Source organism: Rhizophagus irregularis, chromosome 9 (genome assembly GCF_026210795.1).
Source record: "Rhizophagus irregularis chromosome 9, complete sequence".
NCBI classification, from domain to species: Eukaryota; Fungi; Glomeromycota; class Glomeromycetes; order Glomerales; family Glomeraceae; genus Rhizophagus; species Rhizophagus irregularis.
The window spans coordinates 3779636-3805259 of NC_089437.1; the positions used below are offsets into that span (position 1 = coordinate 3779636).

Genomic DNA, 25624 nt, shown 5'->3' on the forward strand with positions numbered 1-25624 from the left:
ATATCTTGTAAATCATCAAATTTAATATCCACCATTAAATATTTGTGATCGCTTGCATTATAATCATGATTGCCAATCCATCTATTAACAACATCAAAACCACGTAATAGTGTCCAATCAAGTTTAGCTTTAAATAAACCAAAATAATTTGGATTGTGAATAGTTATATCATTGGTACAAGACCAAGGATCATAAAAACCTGGATTTCTAGCTGATTTTAGTACATCAATAGGGAAACCCGATAATGTCGTTACTATAGATAATTCTTTTTCCTTTAAACAACAATCATTTTTTAAAGAAAATAAACTTTTAAATATTTTAAAACCACCTGATTGTAATTTTAAATTTATTTCACCATCTTTTAAATGCCAATCAAATAAATTTTTATCCCACCATTCAGATTCTGTTATACCAAGTGAAAGAATTCTATATCGATCTCGACAAAATTTTGGTGAAAGACGAGCTATAGAATGACCCAATGTATTCAAATCTCCAAAAATTAATTGATATGGATGAGTTTGAATATTAGAAGTGGAATCTAATAGTATATCAGAAAATTGTGATATACGACCAATTATACCGCTAAATACCTGATGAATAAGATTAAAATAATATATTGATTATTAAAAGTTTCAATTATGTAATGGTGGCATAATCCCTTATTGGATAAATACCTCTAAATGCACACAATAACATAGTATCGGTGGTCCGAAAGGAGTTTTTACTTCAGCTACCAATGTATATCTCCTAAAATATCACATGAAATTTTTTTAAAAAAACTCTTTTATTACATTCATTTACTTTATTTAAACTTACTTTCCCTCTCGAGGTTCATTTAATTTCTCGCCATCTTTATTCCAATCCATAGGATGATATTTATGATCAAGTACTCTAAACGTAATATCATACTTTGTAAAAATAGCATTTCCGTGTACACCACCACCTTGATCTCTTTCACTTCTAATCTCATTTTCTAATTCCAAAAATTCACAAACAAATCCTCCTTTCCATTTTAATTCTTTGGCAATTTCCTTAAAATGATTTTTGGATAAAGATCTTTTACAATTTATATCAATTTCTTGAATTAATGCTATATCTGGGTCAAGAGACTTTAAAGTGGAAAGAATTAATTCCGAACAATAATTTCTTTCTACGTTCCATTGTAAAACTTTTAAAGTAGAATTATCATTAGATGGTGTTATAGTTTCGGATGTTAAGTCGTGATTTAATGGGCGAAAGTCATATATAAGTAGTTCTCCAGGATTTGGAAGAATAAAATTTTCTTCCATCGATTGATAAAATTGATAAAATTGATAAAATTGAAATGATTGATTTGAAAATATTTTTCAAGTGTTACCAATCCTTTCTATATATGGTATCAGCATAATGTTTATATGCAAATCATATTTGACGCAAAAGCAGCAAATAATATTTTGTGTAATTAATATGCTGCTTTGTTTTGGTTATAAAAAACCAAACAAAGAAATTTAAAATTTTCTATATATAAATAGTTGTAATCTTCGTAAAAAAAAACAAACTTAAAAATTCTTATTTTCTTCTATTATAATCCGGATTTTATTAAGTATAATATTTGATCTGTTTAAAATATGGAAAATTCAATCAATTACGATCAAATTAAAGAAGCTGCTTCTTATCATCCAAAACCTCAAAATATCACTTATACTTATGGAACTGCAGGTTTTCGTATGAAGTATGATTTATATTTTATAATTATTAACAATAATTGATTGATTTAAATAACAATTAATAATTAAATTCTTTTTATTTACTATATTTAGAGCAGATTTATTGGATTCTGTGATTTTTCGAGTTGGTATCTTGGCAGTTTTACGTTCAAAAAAACTTGATTCCAAAACTATTGGTATCATGATTACCGCTTCTCATAATCCAGAACAAGATAATGGTGTTAAGCTTGTTGATCCTTATGGTGAAATGCTGGAACAATCATGGGAAAATTATGCTACCCAATTAGCAAATGCTCAAACTGAAGATGAATTAGTTGATGTTATTAAGCAAATCATTTCTAGCAATAACATTGATGAATCAAAAACCGCAAATATAGTTTATGCTAGGGATACTAGACCTAGTGGGCCAGCTTTAGTTTCTGCACTTGTTGATGGTCTTAAATCTCTTAATGCCAAGATTATCGATTTTGGTATTAAAACAACTCCACAACTTCATTATGTTACTCGTTGTTATAACGTTAAAGGTACTGAAGATGATTATGGTGAACCAACGGAGGAAGGTTATTATAAGAAACTTTCAACTGCTTACCGTAAAACTGTGGTAAGTTGGCGTTAATATACTTAAATTTAGCATTCCTATTGATTGAATTTTAATGTTGATCGTCAATTTATTAGGAAGGCAAACAACGTCTAACTCCAATTAATATTGACGCGGCAAATGGTGTTGGAGCTCCAAAAATGAGAGAACTTAATCAATATATTGGAAATGAATATTTAGAAGCTATATTGATTAATGATGATTATAAGACTCAAGGCAAATTGAATTATCAGGTAATAATATTCTCTTATATTAAATTCTACTTTATAAATATTGTAATGATTGTATAATTAATTATTATTTGTTTGCAAAGTGCGGTGCCGATTTTGTTAAAACTGGTCAAAAACTTCCTACTGGAAGTAATATTAAACCAGGTGATCGTGCGGCTTCATTTGATGGTGATGCTGATCGTATCGTATATTATTACATTGATGAAGGTTGGTAAATTATTATTAAAAATGTGTTGTTTTATTTTATTTTTTCAAATTACTGATTTTTTTTTTCGTAATTTAAAAGAGAATACATTTAAATTATTGGATGGTGATAAAATTGCTGGATTAGCTGGTGGTTTTATTATCGATCTAGTCAAAACTGCAGGTCTTGAAGGAATTGATGTTGGAGTTGTTCAAACTGCTTATGCAAATGGAAGTTCCACAACATACTTGGAAAAAGTTTTGGTAAGTTTTCGTTAATATATGCTAATACCAGTTTTTTTTTTATTTATACAGTCAACTCGCTCTGAGTGCACTCCTATTGGGACCATAATGAAAATTTGAAATAATATGCATTTAGAGAAGATGTACATTAGATAGAGAAATTTATATGTTATCTGGACGAGTAAGAGGGAATAAATATATAATGCGTGCATTTAGGGAGAGTGCACTTAGAGAGAGTTGACAGTATTTGTTTTTGTTATAAATTCTAATTGTTAAATTTAAATACATAATTAGAATGTACCAGTATCTTGTGTACCTACAGGTGTTAAACATCTTCATCATGAGGCAGAAAAGTATGATATTGGTGTTTATTTTGAAGCCAATGGACACGGAACTGTATTATTTAGCAAAAAAGCTTTAAAAACAATTCGATCTGCTGAAGGGTAAACATAATAATTTTTAAACCCATGTTTATTTCTTTTTATTCTTCTATTCTTAACAGAAACTAATTATTTGTTAATTTTTTAAGTCAAACAGCTGAACAAAAAGAAGCAATCGAAAAATTACGAGCATTAACTGATTTAATCAATCAAACAGTTGGTGATGCTTTATCAGATTTATTACTTGTAGAAACTATTTTAACCAATCGTCAATGGTCTTTAAAAAAATGGGATCAAGCTTATTCTGATTTGCCAAATCGTTTAGTAAAAGTAATTGTAAGTATTTATAAAAGTTACAAATAATAAACATATATTTAAGAATCACATTAAATATTTTGAAAAAAAAAAAATCTAATTTTTATTTTTTTTTCTTTTTAGGTTGAAAATCGGCATATATTTAAAACTACTGATGCCGAACGAAAACTTTTAGAACCAGTAGGACTTCAAGAGCAAATTAATGAATTAGTATCAAAATATAAGAATGGTAGATCTTTTGTTAGGTAAGAATGAATGATAACAATAAAAAGATCTATCTACTACTATAGATATATATATATGAAAATTAATTTTAATTATTTAAATTCCCTCTTTCGTAATAGACCATCAGGAACTGAAGATGTTGTACGTGTATATGCTGAAGCTGCTACAAGAGAAGAATGTGATGAATTAGCTTATAAGGTTGCGGGGTTAGTTTATGATCAAGCTGGTGGTACTGGTGGTAGACCTAAAGAATTTTTATAATATAATGTGATTATAATGTGATTATATATTTTGAAGAGAATATATAATATTAATTTAATTTTAATAATGAAACCATAAGAAAAATTATGGATTCTAATTAGAATTAATCTTATTTATTTATTTAATAAAATTTATTTTCATTATATAAAATTGTTCCGTAGCAGCCTTTTTGTTATTGGATGAAGCTCAATAAGGGGAGTGTTGATAGAGTGAGACAAATAAAATAAATAAAATCAACTATCTCGATTTTATCCTTTTTTATTATACAAATTTAGTTATTTCAATGCTGATCATGTAACGTTTAGTTCAACATTCAAATTAAAAGTATATATATAAAATAAAACATCAAAAAACGCCATTAAAGAAATGAAACTTTTTAACTTTTTTAAAACTTCTTATAATTTATTAATAAAAAGTTTTTTTTAAATAAATACGCGTTTTTTTTCCGGTATAACATTTTAATTGATTATCATTTACCATATGATTCATTCCATATCTATTGTATTATTGTATTAACCAATATTAGAACACATAAACCCTATTAAGGTTTCGTAGTAAAAATCAGGAGAATGAAAAGTTTTTCTTTAGTTAGTTTCTTTTATACATTATCGTATTTAAATTTGTTACGATATGATGTATATTTAAATTTTGATATAAACGCGTTTCACTAATTTTCTATCAGTTTGAAAAGAAATTACTATCAGTATGTGAAGTACGTGTTTGCAATATTCAATTTTTCACATGACCAATGATTTGAAAATGTACTGTTTTCTTGTATGGATTTTTTTAAAAACTTTTTAAATAACTTAAAAACAAGTTAAAGTTCTAAATATTCTAAAAAAGAAATATTTTTTATTTAAAAATAATAAAATAAAATAAGTAAAAAAATTTCGTGCCGCCACGCTTAAACGTGGCTTTAACAATCTAAACAATCTATATGATGATTATTAACATAAATGATTCTATTTAAAAAAAAAAATCACGATCATAAACGAACTTCATTTTTCGTATCGTTCATGGCGTGACACAGATAAGGTTTACAAGAAGTTCATTTAAGAGAGGTTTAATTTTAATAGATGATCTATTATTCCATTTATTCCATTTTGACCAAATATATATATTATTGTTTTTTTTTCGTAATCAATGACAAAAATTATGATGAAAATTCAAAAATTAAATATGGTATTATGGATTCCTTAAATGCATTTTTAATTTGGATTTACAGTATATCATCACATCAATAAATTGTCACTTGCTTTGTAATGCAAATTTTGCAAAGCTAAGGTTGGTGATACCATATATCGGTGATACATATAAAAAAGGATCAAATAGTAAATCGAGAACTTTTTTTTTACCTTTCTTAATCCAAAAAAAAAAAAACATATACGCCGCAGTTTTTTCTCTTAATATAAAAACAATCACACTTAAAAATAATGTCACCCTTTTATTTACCAAACGAATGTATTCAAGATATTTTAAAATATGTGGAAGAAAAAGATAACAAGACATTACATTCCGCGTTATTGGTGAATCGGACTTGGTGTCGAAATACAGTTTCGTTTCTCTGGAAGAAACCATTCAACTCACCACCATCTGATTCACAAAATAATTACAAGATTATTCCAATTTTAGCATCATTTATTGATGATGATAAAATGAAACAATTCAAGATTAAAGAAAAAGACCTTCCGGTACCAAAGCAAACAACTTTTGATTATCCTTCTTTTATAAGACATTTGGATTTTGTTAATTTATGGAAACAAGTTTTTAGATGTTATCCTCGTACTTCGGATAATTATATTACAAATAATGAATTATATCCTCTTCAAGATGATTTTAAATCAGTACAACGAAAAAGAAATTCTTCTCTAAGTCTTCAAGATGAATATAATTCATCTCAACAAAAAAAAGCAGAAGTTGTAAAAGCTCTTTATGAAGTAATTTTACAAAGAAGTAGATTGGAAAGGTTAACATTATCAATGAAAGATTGGCACTATCCAATTTATAATGAATTTATCTTTGATGCTTTAACGTCAACACCTAATGCTCGTAACGCTTTAGCAAGATTATCAAGATTTGATTGTAATTTAGCAGCAACAAATATTTCAGCTTTACATGACCTTGCTTTTATTTCAAAAAAGATTAAAACTTTATCTATACAAATATTTAGACATGTATTTCGTGATGGTCACTTAACAGAATTATCAAACCTTATTGAATCACAAGATTCTTTAGAACAAATTAATATTTTTAAAGATCATAAATGTAATAACATTACGATCGATCTATCATCCCTCGTCTCACAAGCAAAATCCCTTAAAAAATTAAAATTACATTATGTTATTATTAATGATAAACAACTTGAATATATTACAAAACTTCATAATCTTCAAGAATTAATGTTTACATGTGTTAGATTAGATGGTAAGATGACATTATTATCAAATGTTATCTTTACAAAATTAAAAGTACTTAGAATATATAGTACTTTTATTAATCATAATAGGGAAAATAGTAAATTACAACAAGATAATGATCCATTTGTAGGTTTGATAAGGAATAATGGTTCTCATTTAAAAGATTTAAGTTTAGAATTCAAATTAAGTTATCATCCTCAATTATTAAATAATGTAGCAAAATATTGTGAAAATTTACTCACTTTTACTACTTATTATAATGAAGATGATGATATGCCTGGTATATATAATGTATTAAAAAAATGTTCAAAAATTGAATTATTTGGGATTGATGGATTTGCTAATATGTCTCATAAGACTATCATGGAATTTTCTAAATCTATTCCAACAAATGTAAGAAAATTGGATTTTAGATATGATTGTTTAGATATGGATACACTTGAAGTTTTCTTAGATCATTATGAAGGTTATGATGTTAAATATTTAATTTGTAATGTTAAGGGTGATAAACAAGAATTGAAAAAAATGATTGAAAAAACTTCTTCTAGTAAAGGAAGAATTGTTAAAAAATGTTCTATTGAACGTGAAGATTCCGAAAAAGTTGTTAACATTGAATGGCAATTATAAGAATCATAAGGTAAAAAAAAAAAATATTAAATTATATAAAATAATAATTTATACTTGTTAATAATATATTTCGTTTTTTTTATATTTTTTTTATATATATATATAATATATTTAGAAAATGAGATTAAACTCAAATAGAAAAATAAGAAATTAAGATTTATTATGATTATATATTATTTAGTAATTATTTTATTTTATTTTATTATTATTATTTTTTTTTATTGAACAATAAAAAATAATTTAGAATTTTTTTTTAGTTTATGTATAATAATCTCTATTTATTTACTTTTTTTGGTAAAAAAATTAAAAAAAAAATAATAAATTTTTTATATTAAATTACAATTTTATACCATTGGAATAATAATTAATATATAACTTTCGTAACTATTTTAGTTTACAAAAATAATTTATTATAAAATAAAAATTACAATAATTATCTATTAAAATACAAAAAAAAAAAATACACGTTCATGAATTCTAGATCACAAAATAACAATATAACAATATAACAATGTAATAATATACACATGCCCTCCTAAACCTCCTTAGGTTATCTCTTTTTATGAGTGTAACAATTATTATTATTAGATTTATTATATGTAGATGATGATGATGATGGGGTAGAAACTGAAATATTTGATCTTTTTGGTTTTTCAAAAATTTGATAAACTTCATAATCACTTATAGGTATAGAATCAGAATTATCGTTTGACATCCATAATATAGAACGTTTACTATTAGGAAAAGCCAACAAACCTTCAGCACCAAAACAAGGACCATATCCAGTTCTTCTTTGAATAGCAAATCTATCAAGTCTTGTTAAATCGGATACATTAGAATCAAAATGAAATATAAAACTATCAGAAGTAGCATGATCAAATTTCCAATCTAATGGATTATAACCACCATAAATAGCAGTTGATTTATTAGATTTAAATACAACCACAGTCTTTTGTAAATTACCACATTTTAAATTAAATAAATCAGGAGAGAAACCATCACGACGTCCACGTATAACTAATCTAAATTCGTAAGGGATATCAGCTGGTAAATAAGGTCTTGTATCTCTTTTATCAATCCAACTTGAAATTAAAGTAGCATGACAAATATTAAGAATAGTTTCATTAAATTGAAAAGAAATAGGAGATCTTATAATAGAATTAGAAGAACATTCCTTTTTCAATTGATGTAATAAAACTTCATTAAATTTTTCAGTAGGTAAAAATGGTTCACAAGAAATTAAAAGATCATAAAATTCATTCCAATTTAAATTCATAATACTTTTCCATGGAATACATGGACTTAAAGTTTGTTTAAATTCTTCCCAATCACTTTTATTCCATTTTGTAACTTGAGTAGTTAAAGTAGGAATTTGTAATTTTGCCCAATTAACAATAAAACCCCAAGTATTTTCATTTAATTTCAAACATCCAACTTCATCAAGTGAAGATAAAATCATTGGATTAAAACTTTCAGGTGATTCAAATACTTCTAAAGGATTAGATGAAATTCTTGTCGTAAAATGATTTTGTAAGGAACTAAAAGATTTTCTACTATAAATTGATCTATGATAAATATAAAAATTTTTATCCATCCAATCTTTTTGTTGATAAATCAAATATTCTTGAATTTGACCTAATGCTTCTTCAAGTCCAAGATCATCCGCTGCAAAAAGTAACTCAAGTGCTTGCTTTCCAACACAATTAAAAAATTCGAGTCTACCTGTATAAATATATCTTTAAAAATGAAGAAGAGAAAATATAAATTACGCGTAAAAATAAAATAAAATAAACAATAAACAATAAACAATAAAACATACTTTAGAATAATTTCAAAAATTGCGGGAGAAATAGTATGATTTGTAATTACAATTTTATCATATTCTTGTTTTGCTTGGTCACTTTGTAAATACTGATGAAAATAAGGTACTCTTGCTCGAAGAATAAGAGAGTGAGCTTGAAATTCTTTTGTTTCAGTATTATCTCCTACACGTATAATAACATCATAATAAGCTTTTGTCTCAAAAATTTTATTAAGATCACGCGAAAGTTTTTGTAATAAATGATATGACATGTTTTATAATTTAAAAATATTTGAGAAAAAAATAATAATTTTTTAAAATTTTATTTTAAAACTTTAAAAAAAAAAAAATTCTCCCTTATACGACTTTAGGATCGACCAGTTATGTTACTTATTTACCGTTACTCAAAATACACACTTAAACACACTTGAAGGCTGTTGTTTTTAATTTAAACTAACAATGAATAATCAATCATAACGACACATGAAATTTTTTTGATCCTAAATACAAAAAATTTCATTGTAATATCATTGAACTTTTTTGTTCAGTTCAAAAGGTTCGGTACATTTGTTACATTTGTTGAAACAAATTAAAGTTTTACCTTGATCGAGACATTTGGTCGCTAAAAAATAATGAATCACATGTTGACCGCATTTTTACAGTGATTTTCCCGTCATCATTTGGATGGGAAAAATGGGAAAAGATTTTTTTTTATAATGAACATAAATTTGGAAGGTTATAGTTACGTAAAATAATGGTATCATTATTATCATTATTTTAATTATTTTAGTTGAATTTTTGTGAACCAAATAAAATATTACTTTTATTCCCAAAAGACCTTGTGTAACTAAGGATTATAATGAACACTATTTTGATCATAGTAATAAGTAGTAAAGGGATGAGAAGCAGAAGTAGCATGAAAACCATGTAAAACCATGTAAAACCATGTAAACCATGTAAACGGGATGCAGGGTCAGCAGGGATATATCATTGGATGATGACGTGAGGTCACGTATTTTTTTTATGGGGAGTTAAGAAGTTAAGATATCTTATTATATTGATAAATTGTAAAATTAAAAGGAAAAACAAGAGAGAGAGAAAAAAAATGTTTTTAATGTATATAATAACAAAAAAAAAACAAAAAAAGAAAGTAATTAGTAAATTGAGATTTAACCCCAATTTAGGTCGTCATTTGAATCGTTATTGAATTGTTAAAAAGGACTAGGTTAAATAAATGTATGGGAAATCACAGGAAAATCCGTGATTTGATTTGTTCGATTTATTTGATTTAACCACGTACATTTTAATAATTTTGCATATTTTTGAAACTGAGATATAAATAAATTAAATTTCTTACATATTCTTTTTTTTTTTTCCACCCTTTTTTTATATAAAATTTCTCCTACGCCAGTCAGTCAACCAGTCAGTCAGTCAGTCAGTCAAATAAAAGATGATAAAATTACCCAACGAATGTATACAAAACATTTTGAAATACGTCAATAAAGATGATTATAAAACATTTTATTATATTACATTAATAAGTCGACAATGGTGTCGTAATAGTATCATATTTCTTTGGAAACAACCTTTTAATATACCTGATAATTTTAAAAATCGATATAAATTAATATCAATCTTTCTTTATTTTTATGATATAAATCAAAAAAATATTTATCAAACTATCGCATCATCTTTTAATTATCCTAGTTTCCTTAAAAATCTAAATTCAGATAATCTGGCAAAAATTACTTTAGAATGGATAACAAGAAATTATTCAACCAAAAAAAAGAAAAAATATCGTAATAATAATAATAATAATAATAATAATAATAAAAAAACTTTTATTTCATATAAAAATAAAATTAATTTATTAAAAAAAATATTTAAAACAAATTTAACAAATTCATCCTTAAAAGAACAATTTAACTTAATAATTCAACCAATTATATATGTTATAATGGAAAAATGTACAAATATTGAACATTTACATATTGGAAATTATTATTCAAATAATAAGAAATATTATTTTTTAGAAAATTATATTGAGGAATATTTATTAAAAAATGATTTAAGGAAATGTTTTAATAATTTAACCACATTTAATTGTCATCAATCAAATATTGATCCTATAATATTCCTTAAATTTTCCAATAATATAAGAAATATTACTTCATTATCAGTTACAATATCAAATAATAATTTATTTGATGATAGTAAATTAAAAGAATTGGTTGAATTAATAAATTCTCAAGAAAATCTTAATTCTCTTAGTATAAGAAATGAATATAATGCTGATATGTCATTGGTATTTGAAGCAATATCAAAAAAATCAATTTCATTACAAAAACTTGAATTAATTTCTCATAGAAATCTTAAATCTGATGAAGCAAATTATTTATCACAATGTATAAATTTAAAAGAATTAATATTAGATGGTATAAGAATTGGGGATGAAATAGTGGATCCTTTATTAATTAATTCCAAATTTTTTAATTTAAAAGATTTGAGATTAATGAACATTTTTCAACAAACTTCTTTTGAAATTTCTCCTTTTATTAAAAATAATGGTTCTTTATTAAATTATCTTCATTTGGGTTTAGATTTAAAAATTAATCCTAATCTTTTAATAACAATTTCAAAATTTTGTTTAAATCTTTCAACTTTTATTATTTCAATACAAGAAGGTGATATGTTTAATTTACTTTATCCATTATTTGATAATTGTAAGAAATTGAAATTAATTAGAATTTATGAAATTAATATTAATAGTTTAAATGAGATCATTTTATCTGATTTTATTAATCATATTTCAATTATTTTAATTAGTTTGAATTCCTTAATTTTAAATGATATTACGTTTTCTTCATTTTCTTTAAAAAGTTTCAATGGATATGATCTTTTATTTGAATTAAAAAGAAAATTTTTGTATTAATACAGTATATAATCATTCATTTAATAATAAACAAAACGATGTTTAATCATGTTAATCATAATTTGATTTAGTAAAATATTCCGGATTTACAAAATTTCTTTTCGCAAATTATGTTTAATTTATGTTTAATAATGTTTATAGTTATTGGATCCAAGTCACCCGATTCCTTTGTTAATAAACGGAATTTCTTAAAAAAGGACTGATCTCTTATTTGAAGATCTCTGTATCTCTGTATGTAGGTTTAAAGATCCTCCATAAGCATAAATTGATGCTCCATGCAAGCGTATCCTTGTTATTCAAAATTATGTAACCAATATAATAATAATCATTTGATTGAGATCATGAATTCCATGAATTCCCTAATTTCATCTGTCAAAGATCAAAAAACTTGATTATTATAGATTATTAATCGTGATGGAATTGGTGCCCTATGGCTTTCTTTATGATCTACAATTCGCTAAAAAATTTTTGTGTACCCATAAACTGACCAAAGTTCACGAGCTTCCCACGCTGCAGTTGCTGTAGTTTGTTGCACAGTCCAGACTCCCAGAATTATGAAATAATGAGATAATACATCGACTTTTTTTTTTTTATATAAAAAGGAATGTAAATTTCCTTTCCATAATTTTTGTATTCATTGTTTTAAAAAATTACGATGAATTTTAAAAATTTTTACGTCAAAATAGAATTTGAGAATGAAGGTATTTTTTATTTTATTTTTTAAACTTAAAATTCGATAAATTTTCTAACTTTATATGTATATATTTTTTTTTTTTAGGAAATTTGAATGAATTAATATTAAAATTTATCGGTACACAAAATAATCGAGCTTTCTTTTATCCAATTTCTTCGATATTTAAAAATTCTTATTCTTCACTTCTTATAAAATCAATTAAATTATCATCATCATCATCAAAAAATTCAATAGAATTGGATATTTCACAAATACTATATCCTAATTTAGAAATTAGAACCGATTATAAAATCTTTGATAAAAATTTGAAATGGAATTTTATTTTTGAAATTATTAAAAATGAGAATATGATGATTTTTTCTCCTTTGAGATTTGATATTGAATTAAATTATTTATGTAATTATTTGAAAAAGATTGAAGATTATGAAGATAAATGGAGTCATTATTCTTACGAAGATAATACCGTAGCACAATGTAGTTTGGGTTCTATTTTTAGATTTTATTATCTATCAAAAAAAATCTTTCGTAATGGAATCTTCCGTAATGGAATCTTCTGTAATGGAATTTTTAATAAAAAATTTCAATCTAAAATTCATGTAAATATTGATGAAAAGAAAAAATAATTTGAAAAATTCCAGAAAGAAGAAAAAAATTTTTTTTTTTAATGTAAAAATTTCTTTATTTTATTCCCTTTTTTCTCTTTTTATTACTTATTATGTATTTTATTTAATAATAAAAAAATTTTTAAGGGATTGTCTTCAATAAGAAAACTAATACTTATATGGTATAGGAAAAAGTAAGTTTATATTTAGAAAGACATTTCTTAATAAGTATATACTACTAATAATAAATTTCTAATAATAATTATCTTTTTTAATTGGTATTTAATATTATATATATATTATATATAAGAATTTTACTTATTTTATTAAAAAAGTATTATTAAAATATATATATAGTATTTCAAATATTTATTATAAATCAAATAAAAAGGTACTAATAATTATATAATTCTTTATAATTGGTATAATTGAAAACCTTTATTAGTAAAAGTAACTTTAAATTAAAAAAATTAGATTTTAAAATTTTATAATATATACAGTGAAATTCAATATAACGGAACCATCTGTTTTAGTAAAAATATCCAGTATATCGAGACTTCTGATATTCAAAAAATTTTTGATATACCAGATTTTATACATTATATCAAGTTTTTATTTGTGCAACATATGTGATGATTGATGAACATTGAAAATTTTGATTATTTTTATTTAAAACATTATTTGAGATACTGTAATTAACTAAAACCTAAAAAAAAATCATCTATTTTACCCTGTTTTTGCTTTTTCTTACTATCTGAAATAATTTTTTTCTTCAATTTAAACAAATTTTACATATCTGAATTATCAATATTTAAATCATTTGCCAAATATATCTAATTAATTTTCAATGCTATTCAATGCATTAGAAGTAATAATAGTTTCTTCCTCTACATATTCTTCTGCTGCATTTTGACCTCTAATCATATTGACAATCTCCTCTAATGTTAATTTTTCTTCAGTAATTAATTCATCATCAATATTGATATATTCTTTTATATTTAAAGGATCTATAATTGGTGGTAATTCATTAATTAATAATTGTAAATCTTCAATATCATCTTCAACTTCACTATCATCACCATTAGAAGCATTAGATGAAGAATTTCAACTTTAGCTTAACTATTAATAATTGTTTTTTTAGTTACTATTTTCCAAGTCTAAGCAATTAAGTCAATAGAGTCAAGAATATCAACAGAAGATGAAGTTTAATCTTTATATAAATCATAAGCCTAAATCTAATTTTTACACAACAATTTACAGTATTATGCTTTTAAGCTATAAATAATATCTTAATCTAAAGGTTGAAAATGGAAAGTTGTATTTGGAAGTAAAAAATAAATTTTAATATTTGATAGATTACTAATATTATCACAATTATGATATTTAGAATTATTTATTAATAAAATAATATAGCATCTTTCTCTATTCATTTTGAATTTAATCTTTCAAAAAAGTATTTAAAAATACTTCTTTGCATCCATACTTTTGAATTTCAGTAATACCAAATAGAAAGAAATTTCTTTTCAATTTCTTTTAATACATATGGTATCTCATACTTATAAATAAAAAGTAAAGGTAATTTTTTATTACCAAATGCATTGCATGCTGCTAATATACTAACTCGTTTTTTAGGACATTTTTTGCCAATTATTGGCAAATATGCTATTATTTTACATGGTAATAAACATCAAAAAAGAATAGTTTTATTACAATTTCAAATATCTTTCAATTCATACTTTTAAAGAATTTCTTGCAATTCAGCTTTCATTTGTAAAATTTCACTAATTGGCATACTTCTAATTTCTTTCTTAATTTTAAACGTATGAAGATTATTTCTGTATTTAAATTATACAACTATCCTTTTTGATGCTAAAAATTATCAATATTAAATAATGTGCCAAATTTCTACTTAAAGTTAAATCTTTTGAAATTTACTGATTTATCCAGATGCTAAATGCCTCTTCTATCTGTAGATAATTACAAGTTTTTTCATAAAATCTATTTGCATTTGGCAAGGTAAAATTGATAGAGAGCTAATATTCAAACTTTTTTAAAATGTTAAATACTGCACTATCAGAAATTTCATATTTTTTTGCCAATTGAACACTATTAAGATTTTGATTTCAATGTTTTTTATAGAGTTTTTTTTTTTGATTAAAAGTCAAAGTTTTTTCTTTTTTAGTTTTTTATTAACTTTTTCTATCTTTATTTTATTTTATATAAAGAAAATTGTAATAAAAAAAAATTATCATATTGCTCAAAAAAAAGGAAATTATCTGTATCATATGAAATACTGTAATTTTATTGGTTTAAAATGTAAATCGTTATATGTTCTAGTATATCAAACCATTTTTATTATAACTGATCTGTTATTTGTTCTATTATAACTATTATCAAAATTTTACTAATAAATTCCATTATATCAAACTTATTTTAATAAATGTAATTTAATCCAAAAAAAGTTCTGGTATAAGGCCAGTTCAGTTTTGTTATATCAAATTTCACTGTGTAATTATTATTTATATAATTAAATTAAAAAATCAATAAATAATCTAAACATATTTTTTACTTATTAGTTATTTATTTTCAATTAAATATAATTTATTTATCTATATCTATATATAAATTTATTAAAAAATTAATTAAAGATTTTTTATAATTAAAATAGTTATAATAAATAGGACTCTGAATAATACTAATACAACTTACATTAGAGTTTATATTAAAATTTTTCAAAAGTTACATATTACAGGAGTATTTTCAAAATTTCGTTATCCTATATACCCTTGTTTTTAATACAACTAGTATTAAATTCGATTGTAATAAAATTTATATTATTGGATCCATTTTAATGAGAATGATAGTAAAATTGCATTCCTAATTTCAATATTGATAGAATTATGTCATAAAATGTATTTTTACTTTGATACTTAAAGTTTACTTGTGAGTTATATTAGTATTATTCAGAGTCCTTAATAAATCATATATTAAATAAAAATTATATATCAGATTAGTATCAGATTAATAAAACGATTAAAAAAAAAATTATGTATTAGATATTAAAATTATATAAGTTTAGTTACCATAAATTTTTAATATTTATATATAAATTTATTTTATTTTTATTAGTAGGTTAATTTAAATAATATATTTTTTTATGTATAATTTATTTATAATAATAATTTTTATATATAAATTTTACTTTACTGATTATTATTAATAATTTTTATTAAGAAATAACCGTAAAAATCATAATATTTTAGTACACAGGTCGAAATGCTAAAAATCGGCAAAAAAAATGGCACGAAAAGCAGTGGCTATTCTTGGCTATTCTAATAGTTTATATAAATTTGTGAATAGTTTATGCAATTCTAGCCATTTTTTTTGCCTGTTTTTGGTCATTTAACATGTGGTAACTATAAAATAACTAATTTATTCCATAATTCTATTCTATATTCTTATAAGTTTATTAATAGTTTATTTTGACTACTAATTTTATAGTTTATTTTTGACTATTATAAATAGTATTTTACTAACTATTATTAAATTTTACTACTTTTTTCTTTATTTCACTTATTCAAATTATAATAGTTAAAAAAAATAAAAAAGCTTTACACAAATTTCCAAGTTTTTAACCTGCAGTTTTCTTAAATTTAGACAGAGATAATGCACAAGTTAAGACTTTTTATTATTGTAAAAAAATAAAAGTAAGAAATACTGAAAAATCAACTAAAAATTGGATTACAAATTTTGAAGAATTCTGCATTTGTGCTAATTATTCAGTTTCTTTAAGTAAACTTGATGATGTTTCTCTGCTTTAATAATAACTTGTGAAATATATTTTTATTATAAAAAGGAATGATAGTTGTGAATATAAAGCAACATTAATTAAGCAAGCTGTTGATGCACTTAATAAATACCTTGTTTGCCATTCACTCATTCTACAAATTAATTTGTATGATAAATATATATTTTCAGATTTACATAACATTTTACATGGAAAAATACATAATCTTCAAAAATATAGTTTTAGTAAAATATCAGATTTAGTTGCCATCAATTCTTAGCAAATTCTTCAAATTTTACAACATTCTAAAATGAATGCAAGTAATTTTGAAGGTCTTTTGTATCATAACTTTTTTCAATTATAATCAATAATACTTGTTATATGTGAAGAAAAACATTATGACCTAAAAATCAATCAATTTAAATCAGATGGACATGATGATTTGCAATTTTTTTGTTTATATATTCAAAAATAATTAACATAAAATTTAAAAAGGTAAAGCCCAAATTATTTCAATATCTGCTGATAATAGTAGACCCTGCACAGATATTAAATATTATTTATCTAAATATTCAGATTTAGTTAATAATAATTTTTATTTGTAATTTAATTCATCTTGGCTAGAAAATGGAATTTAGTATAGAACATCTTATGTAAAAAAATAGATTGAATAAATTTATGCAAAATATTAGACGTGAAATTCAAATTGATATTTCTGTTAAATTACTTTCTAATTATTTTGAATGTAAAACTACTACTCAAATTTTACAAAATAAAAAAATTCCTAAATAAGCAATTATACAACTTACTTGGCATAAAAGTGTTTAAGAAGTGCAAACTTATAAAACAATTACTAATGGAGAGTAATAATTTAATATTTTAAAGATATTAATTAATATTACTAATGATAAATTATTTTCTAAATAAAATAATTCATTCTTACAAGATAATTCAATTAATGATAATGTTGAAATTACAAGATCATGTATTCCTTTTCTTTGTTTTCAAATTACTTAGAAAATGAAATACCTTTATTTTAAATTTGTCTTTTTCAAATGCTTCTTTTTACATACAAAAATAGTTTCAATTTTATAATTTTTTATGTACAAATGCAAATAATATAATATTATTTTTTATCTTTAATATATAATAATAAGTTTAACAAAAAAGTATAATTTATTATGTGATATAAACATGTTGATTAGTTACCGTGAAAATATCAGTAAAAAAAGTCATAGAAATTGATTAGAAATTATGAGATAAAAATAAATAATGCATAAATATAAAATTAATTATAATAATTTAAATAATCTTAACTAAAAATAAAGTTATAATAAACCTAATAAAACTATTATATAGTAAAATAGTAAAAACAAGTAAAATGAAAAGAAAATAAAGAGTAAATAAAGAAAGAGTAAATGAAAAAGCAAAGAAAGAATCATATAGTAAAAAATGTATTAGTACTAAAAATATTAACTTATTGCTAATAAAACAAGTAATGAAATCATTAGTATAATGAATTTTGAAAAATTTTCTTACAATCTGGTAAATAGTAATAATACTTGTAAAAAATAAAAAAGTAGTTGTAATAAGATTGGAAATTTTACCTAAGTTTTTATTTCAAAAATACTGTTTGACTTAAGGAAGATGTTGAATATAATTGACAAAATCCAGGAATATCTGAGAAAAGATGAGAAGGCTTTAACTGATAATATAATAAAATACTGTTTTGCTAAGATTAAAACTAAAATTGAAAAACTTAAGAATGATATAATTGTTAATCAAAATTATGATATATTAAATTCTTCATGAAATTTGCTTTAATTGATATTAATGAAATAGATAAAGAGAAAATTGTGCTTCAAGTATTATAATAAAGTTATAGAAGATTCTGTAATTTTCCCAAAATTTTTAAGATATCTCAAAAAAGCGGGATCTTTATTTAGATCTGTAAAGTTTATTATAGAATGTACTCATAATATAAAATACAATTCTCTATTTTCTAATGCTGAATTATGTGGTAGTAATGAATTCGGAGTAATTCAGTGATAAAAAATTTTGGGTGACACATGCCCGATCTGATGATACGATCAAGTTTATTAGAATATTAGTTATCGTATAAACCGTCCTACAATACAGTATCAACTTCTCTTTAACTAAAGATTTCCCGGTAAATGTTAAGAATAGTAAAATGCTGAAAACTTTGATCATGGGCATCTATATACCGGAAAGCAGGACGATTAGCATATGTAAAAAGAAATAGAATTGGTCTGTATGCATTATCAGGCATCTTCATACATATATTTTCGTTTAAAGACTCATCGGTCTATCTTATTTAACAGTCTTGATCGTTGATGTATTGATTATGTAAAGGCAAATTTTGATTTTTCGTTTTATTTTTGTTTGCACAAAACGGATAAAATAGTTCAGTAATCAAGGCCTTATCTTTTTATATAATTTGCAATGGGTCTAAGGATCGATTTTGGAATCAATCTTTGATGTTAATCCCGATTAACAAAGGGACATCGATTTAACCCGCGCAAATAATTCTATACTAGAGCCTTTCGGAAAAATTAGATTTGTAGTCTACAATACAGATGTTGGCCTGATGTCATGTGGTAAATGTGAAGACTCTCACGCCTCGAAGTGATACCATAAGTTTTAGGTTATGAGAGCCGTGTAAAATATTTTTTTTTATGTTATAGCGTTGGGTAACACAAAAATTTGGTGATATAATAAAAACTGTGGATTATGCTCGTCTCGAACGAAATCATTCTCTATTCTGGCTTTTTTCTTTGAGTCTTCCGCACATGCCCTATCTTCAATAGCCCAACGATTATTTTCACAGCACTACGCAACGATCGATAAGGCTTTTGTCCAAGGCCTTCTTGTTAAATTCGATGATAACGGGAACTTCACTCGCCAGCGAGACCTCACTCGGAGAAATACCAATCACTGGCAGATGTCACGGTCAATCCGTTTTCGTTTTTTTCTTGTTCGTTTCGTATGAACTCTCGAGTTGTTTTATATTCTAAGAAACAAAATAAAAGGGTTCTTTTTTCAGCATAAACTTGATCATCATCAGTAATACATAATAATTAATATATTAACCTGTTACGCTGGTCCTTGTATTCTGTGACACAAAAAAGGTTTTCAGCCTCCTGAAAGGGAAGTATACCATTAGCGTCTTTCTCGTACATATCGAAACAAGCAAGCCACGATGCTATCCATCTACTACTATTGCGCGAAACTTTAGTGAAGAAAAGTTACCTTGATTGCATAATCGATTCACCCGCAACTTCCATCACCAATTTCGTATTCAGAATTCCCTACTCGCATCTCCCGCAACATGGAGGTCTGTGTGAAGTATGGTCAAACTTACTCATTACGCATAGATTCAAAGCTATCCACAACCAATGTTTCATCCTGAACAAAATATTCTCCATGTAATGCTCGAAATGCTTGCATCTTGAATTTCGTGGGTTTGTAGAGAAAATAATGGGATGATGTCTATGCCATTGGAGTCAATACCGTATTTCGCTTCAAACTGTGCATGACGAGAAGGCCTTCAAATTCTTATCCTTACACTCCTTGTCGAAGTCAGCAAGATCTGACACAGGTTCCAAACTTAAACCGATACTACGAAGCTTTTCTTTGATTGACTTTGAGAAGAGTTTTTACTTGCGAATGATATTTTTGTCACTCCCGTCAAGTTTCAAGTCTCCTTCGCGTGGTGAAGCCTTTTGTAAACGTCTTCCTTTTTTTGTTTCAGTATAACGCTTGGTTAGTTTTTTCTGTGTTGGTTTAGACTTGGTGAACCCTTTGTAAACGTCTTCCTTTGTTTTGTTTCAACCTTTACGCAAGAAATTTATCAGTTTCTCAGTATCATATCCGCTAGCATGACTGTCTCATATGACAACGTTTACAAACGTGTTTATGGGATATATTTTATGTCGCACAGATCAGTTCGGTTATTACACGTGAATTCAACCTTAGTGATTCAAATTCAATTTTTTCAAGATTAAGATAATCAAATCAAATTTTGGGGTTTCAATTTAATTTTATGTCTTAATAATTTTAAAATAGTTTTTTACTTCAAATCACCGGCATCACCGTTGGCCAGAATTACCGGCACTATATTTTTTTAATGCTAGTCGATCGTCATAATTTCAGTCACCGGTTATCATCACCCCCGATGATAGTTAGAAAAATTCTTTAAAATAAATTAAATATTTTTTTTTTACAAAAATAGTATTTTTTTAATACATTTGTAATACTTTTATTAAATAGATTTTGCATAATTATAGAAATCTAATTTACTTAAATATAAATATTAAATTAAAAGTAATATTTTATTATAAAAAGTTTAAGAGTTAAGTGCAGTTGTTAAGGTAACACTCCTTCATATCATTTGATTATAGTAAAGTCACAGATTTAATTCTGCTAATCACAGAAATTAAAAGAATTTTACTGCAAATGTTACTACAAATAGCATAAAGTACAAAGTTTAGTGTAAATTGAATTGCATTATGTATATACAATATATATGCTGTTCAAATTATTTTAGAATGGCATAATTATAATTTGAAATACTTTAAATCAAAGTTAATAAAAAAAAAAAAGTTTGAATAATTCATTTAGTTTATATATAATTTATTATATAAAGTGCCAAAATAATTTGCTGAATTTGAAATTTTACTTATAATTATGCAGCCTAAAATAATTTGGATAATATGTATAATATACAATTAAGCTGTATTTCAACAAATGATTATGATATCTTTTGGTAAATTCATTATTCTATTCTTAAAACTACTTCTATACCTTAAAAAGAACTTCTTATTTGAATGGTTATTCAATAATATCACTTAAAATCCAATATGGCCTAAATAATTATCCTAAATGGTAAAGTCTTAAATGCAATATCTTTGTAATAATTAGTCTTCTACTAGGCCTTAAATTGACTGAAATATTTGTAAACTAACTCTACCCCTATGAAAAAAGTCTGTGTGATTTTTGTTGAAAATCATTCAATTAAATTCACTACGATTTCTGTATATTTGACCATACAATAATTGTGCTAAAAATTGCAATAAATCACACAATTATTGCATGGTAATTCATTCAATAATTATCCTATTTTTGACCTGAATTTATACAATTATTGTGTGATTTTTGAGCCAAATTTTTTTAGGCCATATTTTAGGAATTATAGGTTAAATTTTACAGTAATAACAGGCAATTTATAAAGTGAAATTATGAATTTTTTTTATTGACTTAAAATATAAAAAATATACACAATATTTCATAAATAAAATACTAAATTTGATATAATCATAAATATAAAAATTTGTAAGAAAATAAAATAAATAAAGTATGTTAGTAACATGAAAGTAAATTAGTATTATCAAAGAAGAAAGTAAATTATTAGTGTAAGTAAATTATTAGTATTAAATAAAAAAGTATGAAGTTAGTGAAGAAAGCAAATTAGTAGTGTTAAAAAGTACTAAATTATTAGTGTTAGTAATAAAAAAGTATGAAGTTAGTGAAGAAAGCAAATTAGTAGTGTTAAAAAGTAAATTATTAGTATTAGTAATAAAAAAAAGTATGAAGTTAGTGAAGAAAGCAAGTTAGTAACATTAAAATGTAAAAAGTTAGGAAAATAAAAAGATAAAGAACACAAGTTTTTCTTACCTGATATTTTAAAAGAAAGTTGAAGAAAAGTTAAAAGGTTAAAAAAACATAAACAAAAACATTTCGCGTCGTCATATTTATTTTGACGATCAGATCAGGGACGATGATTTTATGCTATCACATAATATCACATTAAACGCATAATTATGCAATAAATGCATAATTTAAGTTGATCGCGACATAAAATCACATAATTTAATTTATCACATATCAGAATGCATAATCTGCAGTTATCCGCAGTATAAAATTTACTACGGATTATCATTTCGATAATTCGATCTTTTTTTTCTTTCGCAATGTCAAAAAAACCAAAAACTGCATCAGTTCATACCAGATGTAATGAATATAAAGATATTTTCCGAGTTGATGACAGCATTCTTTTTTGCAATTATTGCAACATTTCTGTAGATTGGAAGCGTAAATCTACTGTAAATAATCATTGTAAAAGCCAGAAACACATTTCTAACGTAAAAAGTCAAGAAAAAACCCAAAATAATACACAACTTACTCTTTCATCTACTCAGGCAGCTGCTGAAGCAAAAAAGCAACTTATTGAAGACCTTATAGAGGCATTTGCAACAGCAGACATTCCTCTTGAAAAGGTCAATTCTTTACTTTCATTTTTTAAAAAATACATTAAAAACGGAGGGTCTATTCCTCAAGCTCCTACCCTACTGGACAAAATTATTTGCCTAACGTTTTTGACAAACACTTTCAGTCACTTAAACTACTTTTTGATTCAAAACCAGTGGCTATAATTATGGATGAAACCACTGATGACTGTGCTCGAAGTGTTGTCAACACCATTTTTTGTTATCGCAATGAAACAAAACTAGTTTCGGTTGACTTTCTTGAACGTGTGAATAATACCACAATGGGGCAAGCTTCACTACTATTCTTGCTCATTTTAATATATCCTTCAACTTGCCTCGCCTATTTCTTACGGACTCAGCAGCATACATGAAAAAATGCCATCGTGAAGTCCTATCTCCACTAATGCCTCAATTAACGTACGTGCCATGTTGTGCACATATTATAAATCTTATCGGGTATGTATAATTTATTTCTATTTATAAAGAGGGGCAAATTTCACGGCATAGCATTTAATATTTTTGTATTTTTTTTTCTTTTTTCAATTATTTTGTATTTTAATTTTCATGTTCCAAGTATTTATATAATCTAATATGAAAAAGTTTTAATTAATAAAAACAAATTGGTTTTCCTCTACTATATATTAAAAATTAAAGGGATATGTGGAGAACATTACCTCAGTTTAATATTTTAAAGTCTTTTTTGGATAAAATTAAAGAGGTTTTCGTTAATTCTCCTGCCCGAAGAGGTAGATATTTGGCTTATTTGAAAATGCATGGAATTTTCTCACCATGCAAAATTCCTTTGTATAACAAAACACGATGGAACTCTTGGTTTCGGATGGTTTCGTATGCAAAGGATCATATTGTCTATTGGCCCTCTCTTTTTTAAAGAAGAATTCAATAATGATAAAAAACACAACACTTTGGCTGCTATTAATTCTTGCTTGGAAAATGAACAAGAATTAGGAATAATCACAATCTACCTTAATTTCATTACTTCCTATGCTAAAGAATTTGTTCAGGATCTTGATTTTTTCCAACAATTAAAAAAACCAGTTTTTCCTTTTGTAGAATTACGCCTTCAACAGCTTACTGCATATATTGAAACATATAGGAATTCAGATGATTTTGGTCTTTCTTTAGAAAACTTGATTAATAGTCTCCGATTTAATACACATGAATTCTATTCCATTTTTCGAGCAGCATTTGAGGCAGCTTATGCCAAGTTTGCTGCACACATTCCTAATCACCCAGCTCGGCCACTTTTCCATGCATGCCAAGTATTTCGACCCCAAATTTATTCATTCTGGAGATGTTTTACGAAAAAATATTCGGCAATATAACAAAATTAAAGAATTTGATAATCCATCAGATGAATTAATACGAGAATGGGGAATTTATTGTGGATTAGACAATGAACTTTTGGGCGAAATGGAATTGGATCAATATTGGGTAGATAAGGCAACACAACTGCCAATCCTTTCTAATATCGCAATGGATTACATCTGGTTGCCGATTTCAAGTTGTACCGCGAACGGTTTTCTATGTATAATTCTCTATTAGACGGTGATCGTCAAAACTTGTCTCAAGATTCTCTTAAAAGATTAAATATGATATATTTTAATGGTGTTAAAATTTAGGAATTAAGACTTAGGGAACGGGAATTTAGATTTATGCAATATCACTTTTAAATAAAATAAATGAAATTTTAATTCAATTTACTAATATTTTTATTTATAATAACTTAATTTACACGATTTATTTTCAGTTTTTACTATAATAAAACTGCGCATAATTTTACATAATTACAAATTTTGGCGCATAATTTATGCATAATTGTAAAAAATACGCATTCCTTAAAATGCATATTTGGCTTTTGTTGCATACATAATTCATGATTTATTACCGCATAAAATCATCGTCCCTGGATCAGATCACGTGATCAACATATATAATTTTAAGAGTTGATTTTTACCGCATAATTCTGGCCAAATTATAATTCCGGTCAGAACTAATTGTGTAACCTAATAAAAAGTTTTTGACTTTTTTTTAGTTACAAGATGATACAAAAATTTCACCAATTGGGTCCAGAAAATGCCCATTTATAAGCAAATATGCAGTTGAATTTTATGTAACCTTACTGCATAAATCACTTTACTTAGGAAAATCTATTTGTAATGGTTAAAAGTGGTCTATTCGACCCTAAAAGTGGTCAAATGTAACCATACAGGTAAGATGGAAAGTAGTATAGTAGGATTACCCAAAAATTGCTTTTTGTATCCTAAATTTAAGTCTATTTTCAAGTTGTACAATAATCACAATTTTTATTGTACAAA

General features: G+C 24.8%; 6 protein-coding genes across 6 annotated transcripts; 4 read left to right on the plus strand and 2 right to left on the minus strand.

The window, feature by feature from the left end:
• Nucleotides 1-1607: 1607 nt before the first annotated feature.
• Nucleotides 1608-4474, plus strand: OCT59_029891 (uncharacterized protein; the record flags this gene model as incomplete). Its single annotated transcript, XM_025319629.2, has 9 exons — nucleotides 1608-1711; nucleotides 1800-2307; nucleotides 2382-2537; nucleotides 2618-2741; nucleotides 2821-2981; nucleotides 3255-3403; nucleotides 3490-3676; nucleotides 3779-3900; nucleotides 4000-4474. The coding sequence occupies 9 exons, from the start codon at nucleotides 1608-1610 to the stop codon at nucleotides 4139-4141; spliced, it is 1653 nt and encodes a 550-aa protein (XP_025173362.1). The 3' UTR covers nucleotides 4142-4474.
• Nucleotides 4475-5481: 1007 nt separating this feature from the next.
• OCT59_029892 (uncharacterized protein) lies at nucleotides 5482-7458 on the plus strand. Its single transcript, XM_025319630.2, has one exon. The coding sequence runs from the start codon at nucleotides 5575-5577 to the stop codon at nucleotides 7183-7185; it is 1611 nt and encodes a 536-aa protein (XP_025173363.2). The 5' UTR covers nucleotides 5482-5574; the 3' UTR covers nucleotides 7186-7458.
• Nucleotides 7443-9315, minus strand: OCT59_029893 (uncharacterized protein). Its single transcript, XM_066146284.1, has 2 exons — nucleotides 9005-9315; nucleotides 7443-8921 (listed from the first exon to the last, which is right to left on the minus strand). Exons 1-2 carry the CDS (start codon nucleotides 9256-9258, stop codon nucleotides 7736-7738), a joined length of 1440 nt encoding a protein of 479 aa, XP_065994944.1. The 5' UTR covers nucleotides 9259-9315; the 3' UTR covers nucleotides 7443-7735.
• A 1628-nt stretch (nucleotides 9316-10943) lies between these two features.
• On the plus strand, nucleotides 10944-11977 carry OCT59_029894 (uncharacterized protein; the record flags this gene model as incomplete). The annotated part of the gene is made up of 1 exon (XM_025332343.2): nucleotides 10944-11977. One exon carries the CDS (start codon nucleotides 10944-10946, stop codon nucleotides 11916-11918), a length of 975 nt encoding a protein of 324 aa, XP_025173366.2. The 3' UTR covers nucleotides 11919-11977.
• Nucleotides 11978-12548: 571 nt separating this feature from the next.
• Nucleotides 12549-13391, plus strand: OCT59_029895 (uncharacterized protein). Its single transcript, XM_025327014.2, has 2 exons — nucleotides 12549-12619; nucleotides 12697-13391. The coding sequence occupies exons 1-2, from the start codon at nucleotides 12574-12576 to the stop codon at nucleotides 13233-13235; spliced, it is 585 nt and encodes a 194-aa protein (XP_025173367.1). The 5' UTR covers nucleotides 12549-12573; the 3' UTR covers nucleotides 13236-13391.
• A 6634-nt stretch (nucleotides 13392-20025) lies between these two features.
• Nucleotides 20026-20469, minus strand: OCT59_029896 (uncharacterized protein; the record flags this gene model as incomplete). The annotated part of the gene is made up of 3 exons (XM_066146285.1): nucleotides 20026-20032; nucleotides 20113-20238; nucleotides 20384-20469. 3 exons carry the CDS (start codon nucleotides 20467-20469, stop codon nucleotides 20026-20028), a joined length of 219 nt encoding a protein of 72 aa, XP_065994945.1.
• Nucleotides 20470-25624: the final 5155 nt, after the last annotated feature.

Bases quoted from the DNA above. Each gene is read 5' to 3' on its own strand.
- OCT59_029892 (XM_025319630.2), top strand. From the start codon at position 5,575: ATGTCACCCTTTTATTTACCAAACGAATGTATTCAAGATATTTTAAAA.
- OCT59_029893 (XM_066146284.1), bottom strand. From the start codon at position 9,258: ATGTCATATCATTTATTACAAAAACTTTCGCGTGATCTTAATAAAATT. The intron at 8,922-9,004 runs GTATGTTTTATT...TCATTTTTAAAG, and splicing joins ATTTTTGAAATTATTCTAAA to ATATATTTATACAGGTAGAC.
- OCT59_029895 (XM_025327014.2), top strand. From the start codon at position 12,574: ATGAATTTTAAAAATTTTTACGTCAAAATAGAATTTGAGAATGAAG. The intron at 12,620-12,696 runs GTATTTTTTATT...TTTTTTTTTTAG, and splicing joins AATAGAATTTGAGAATGAAG to GAAATTTGAATGAATTAATA.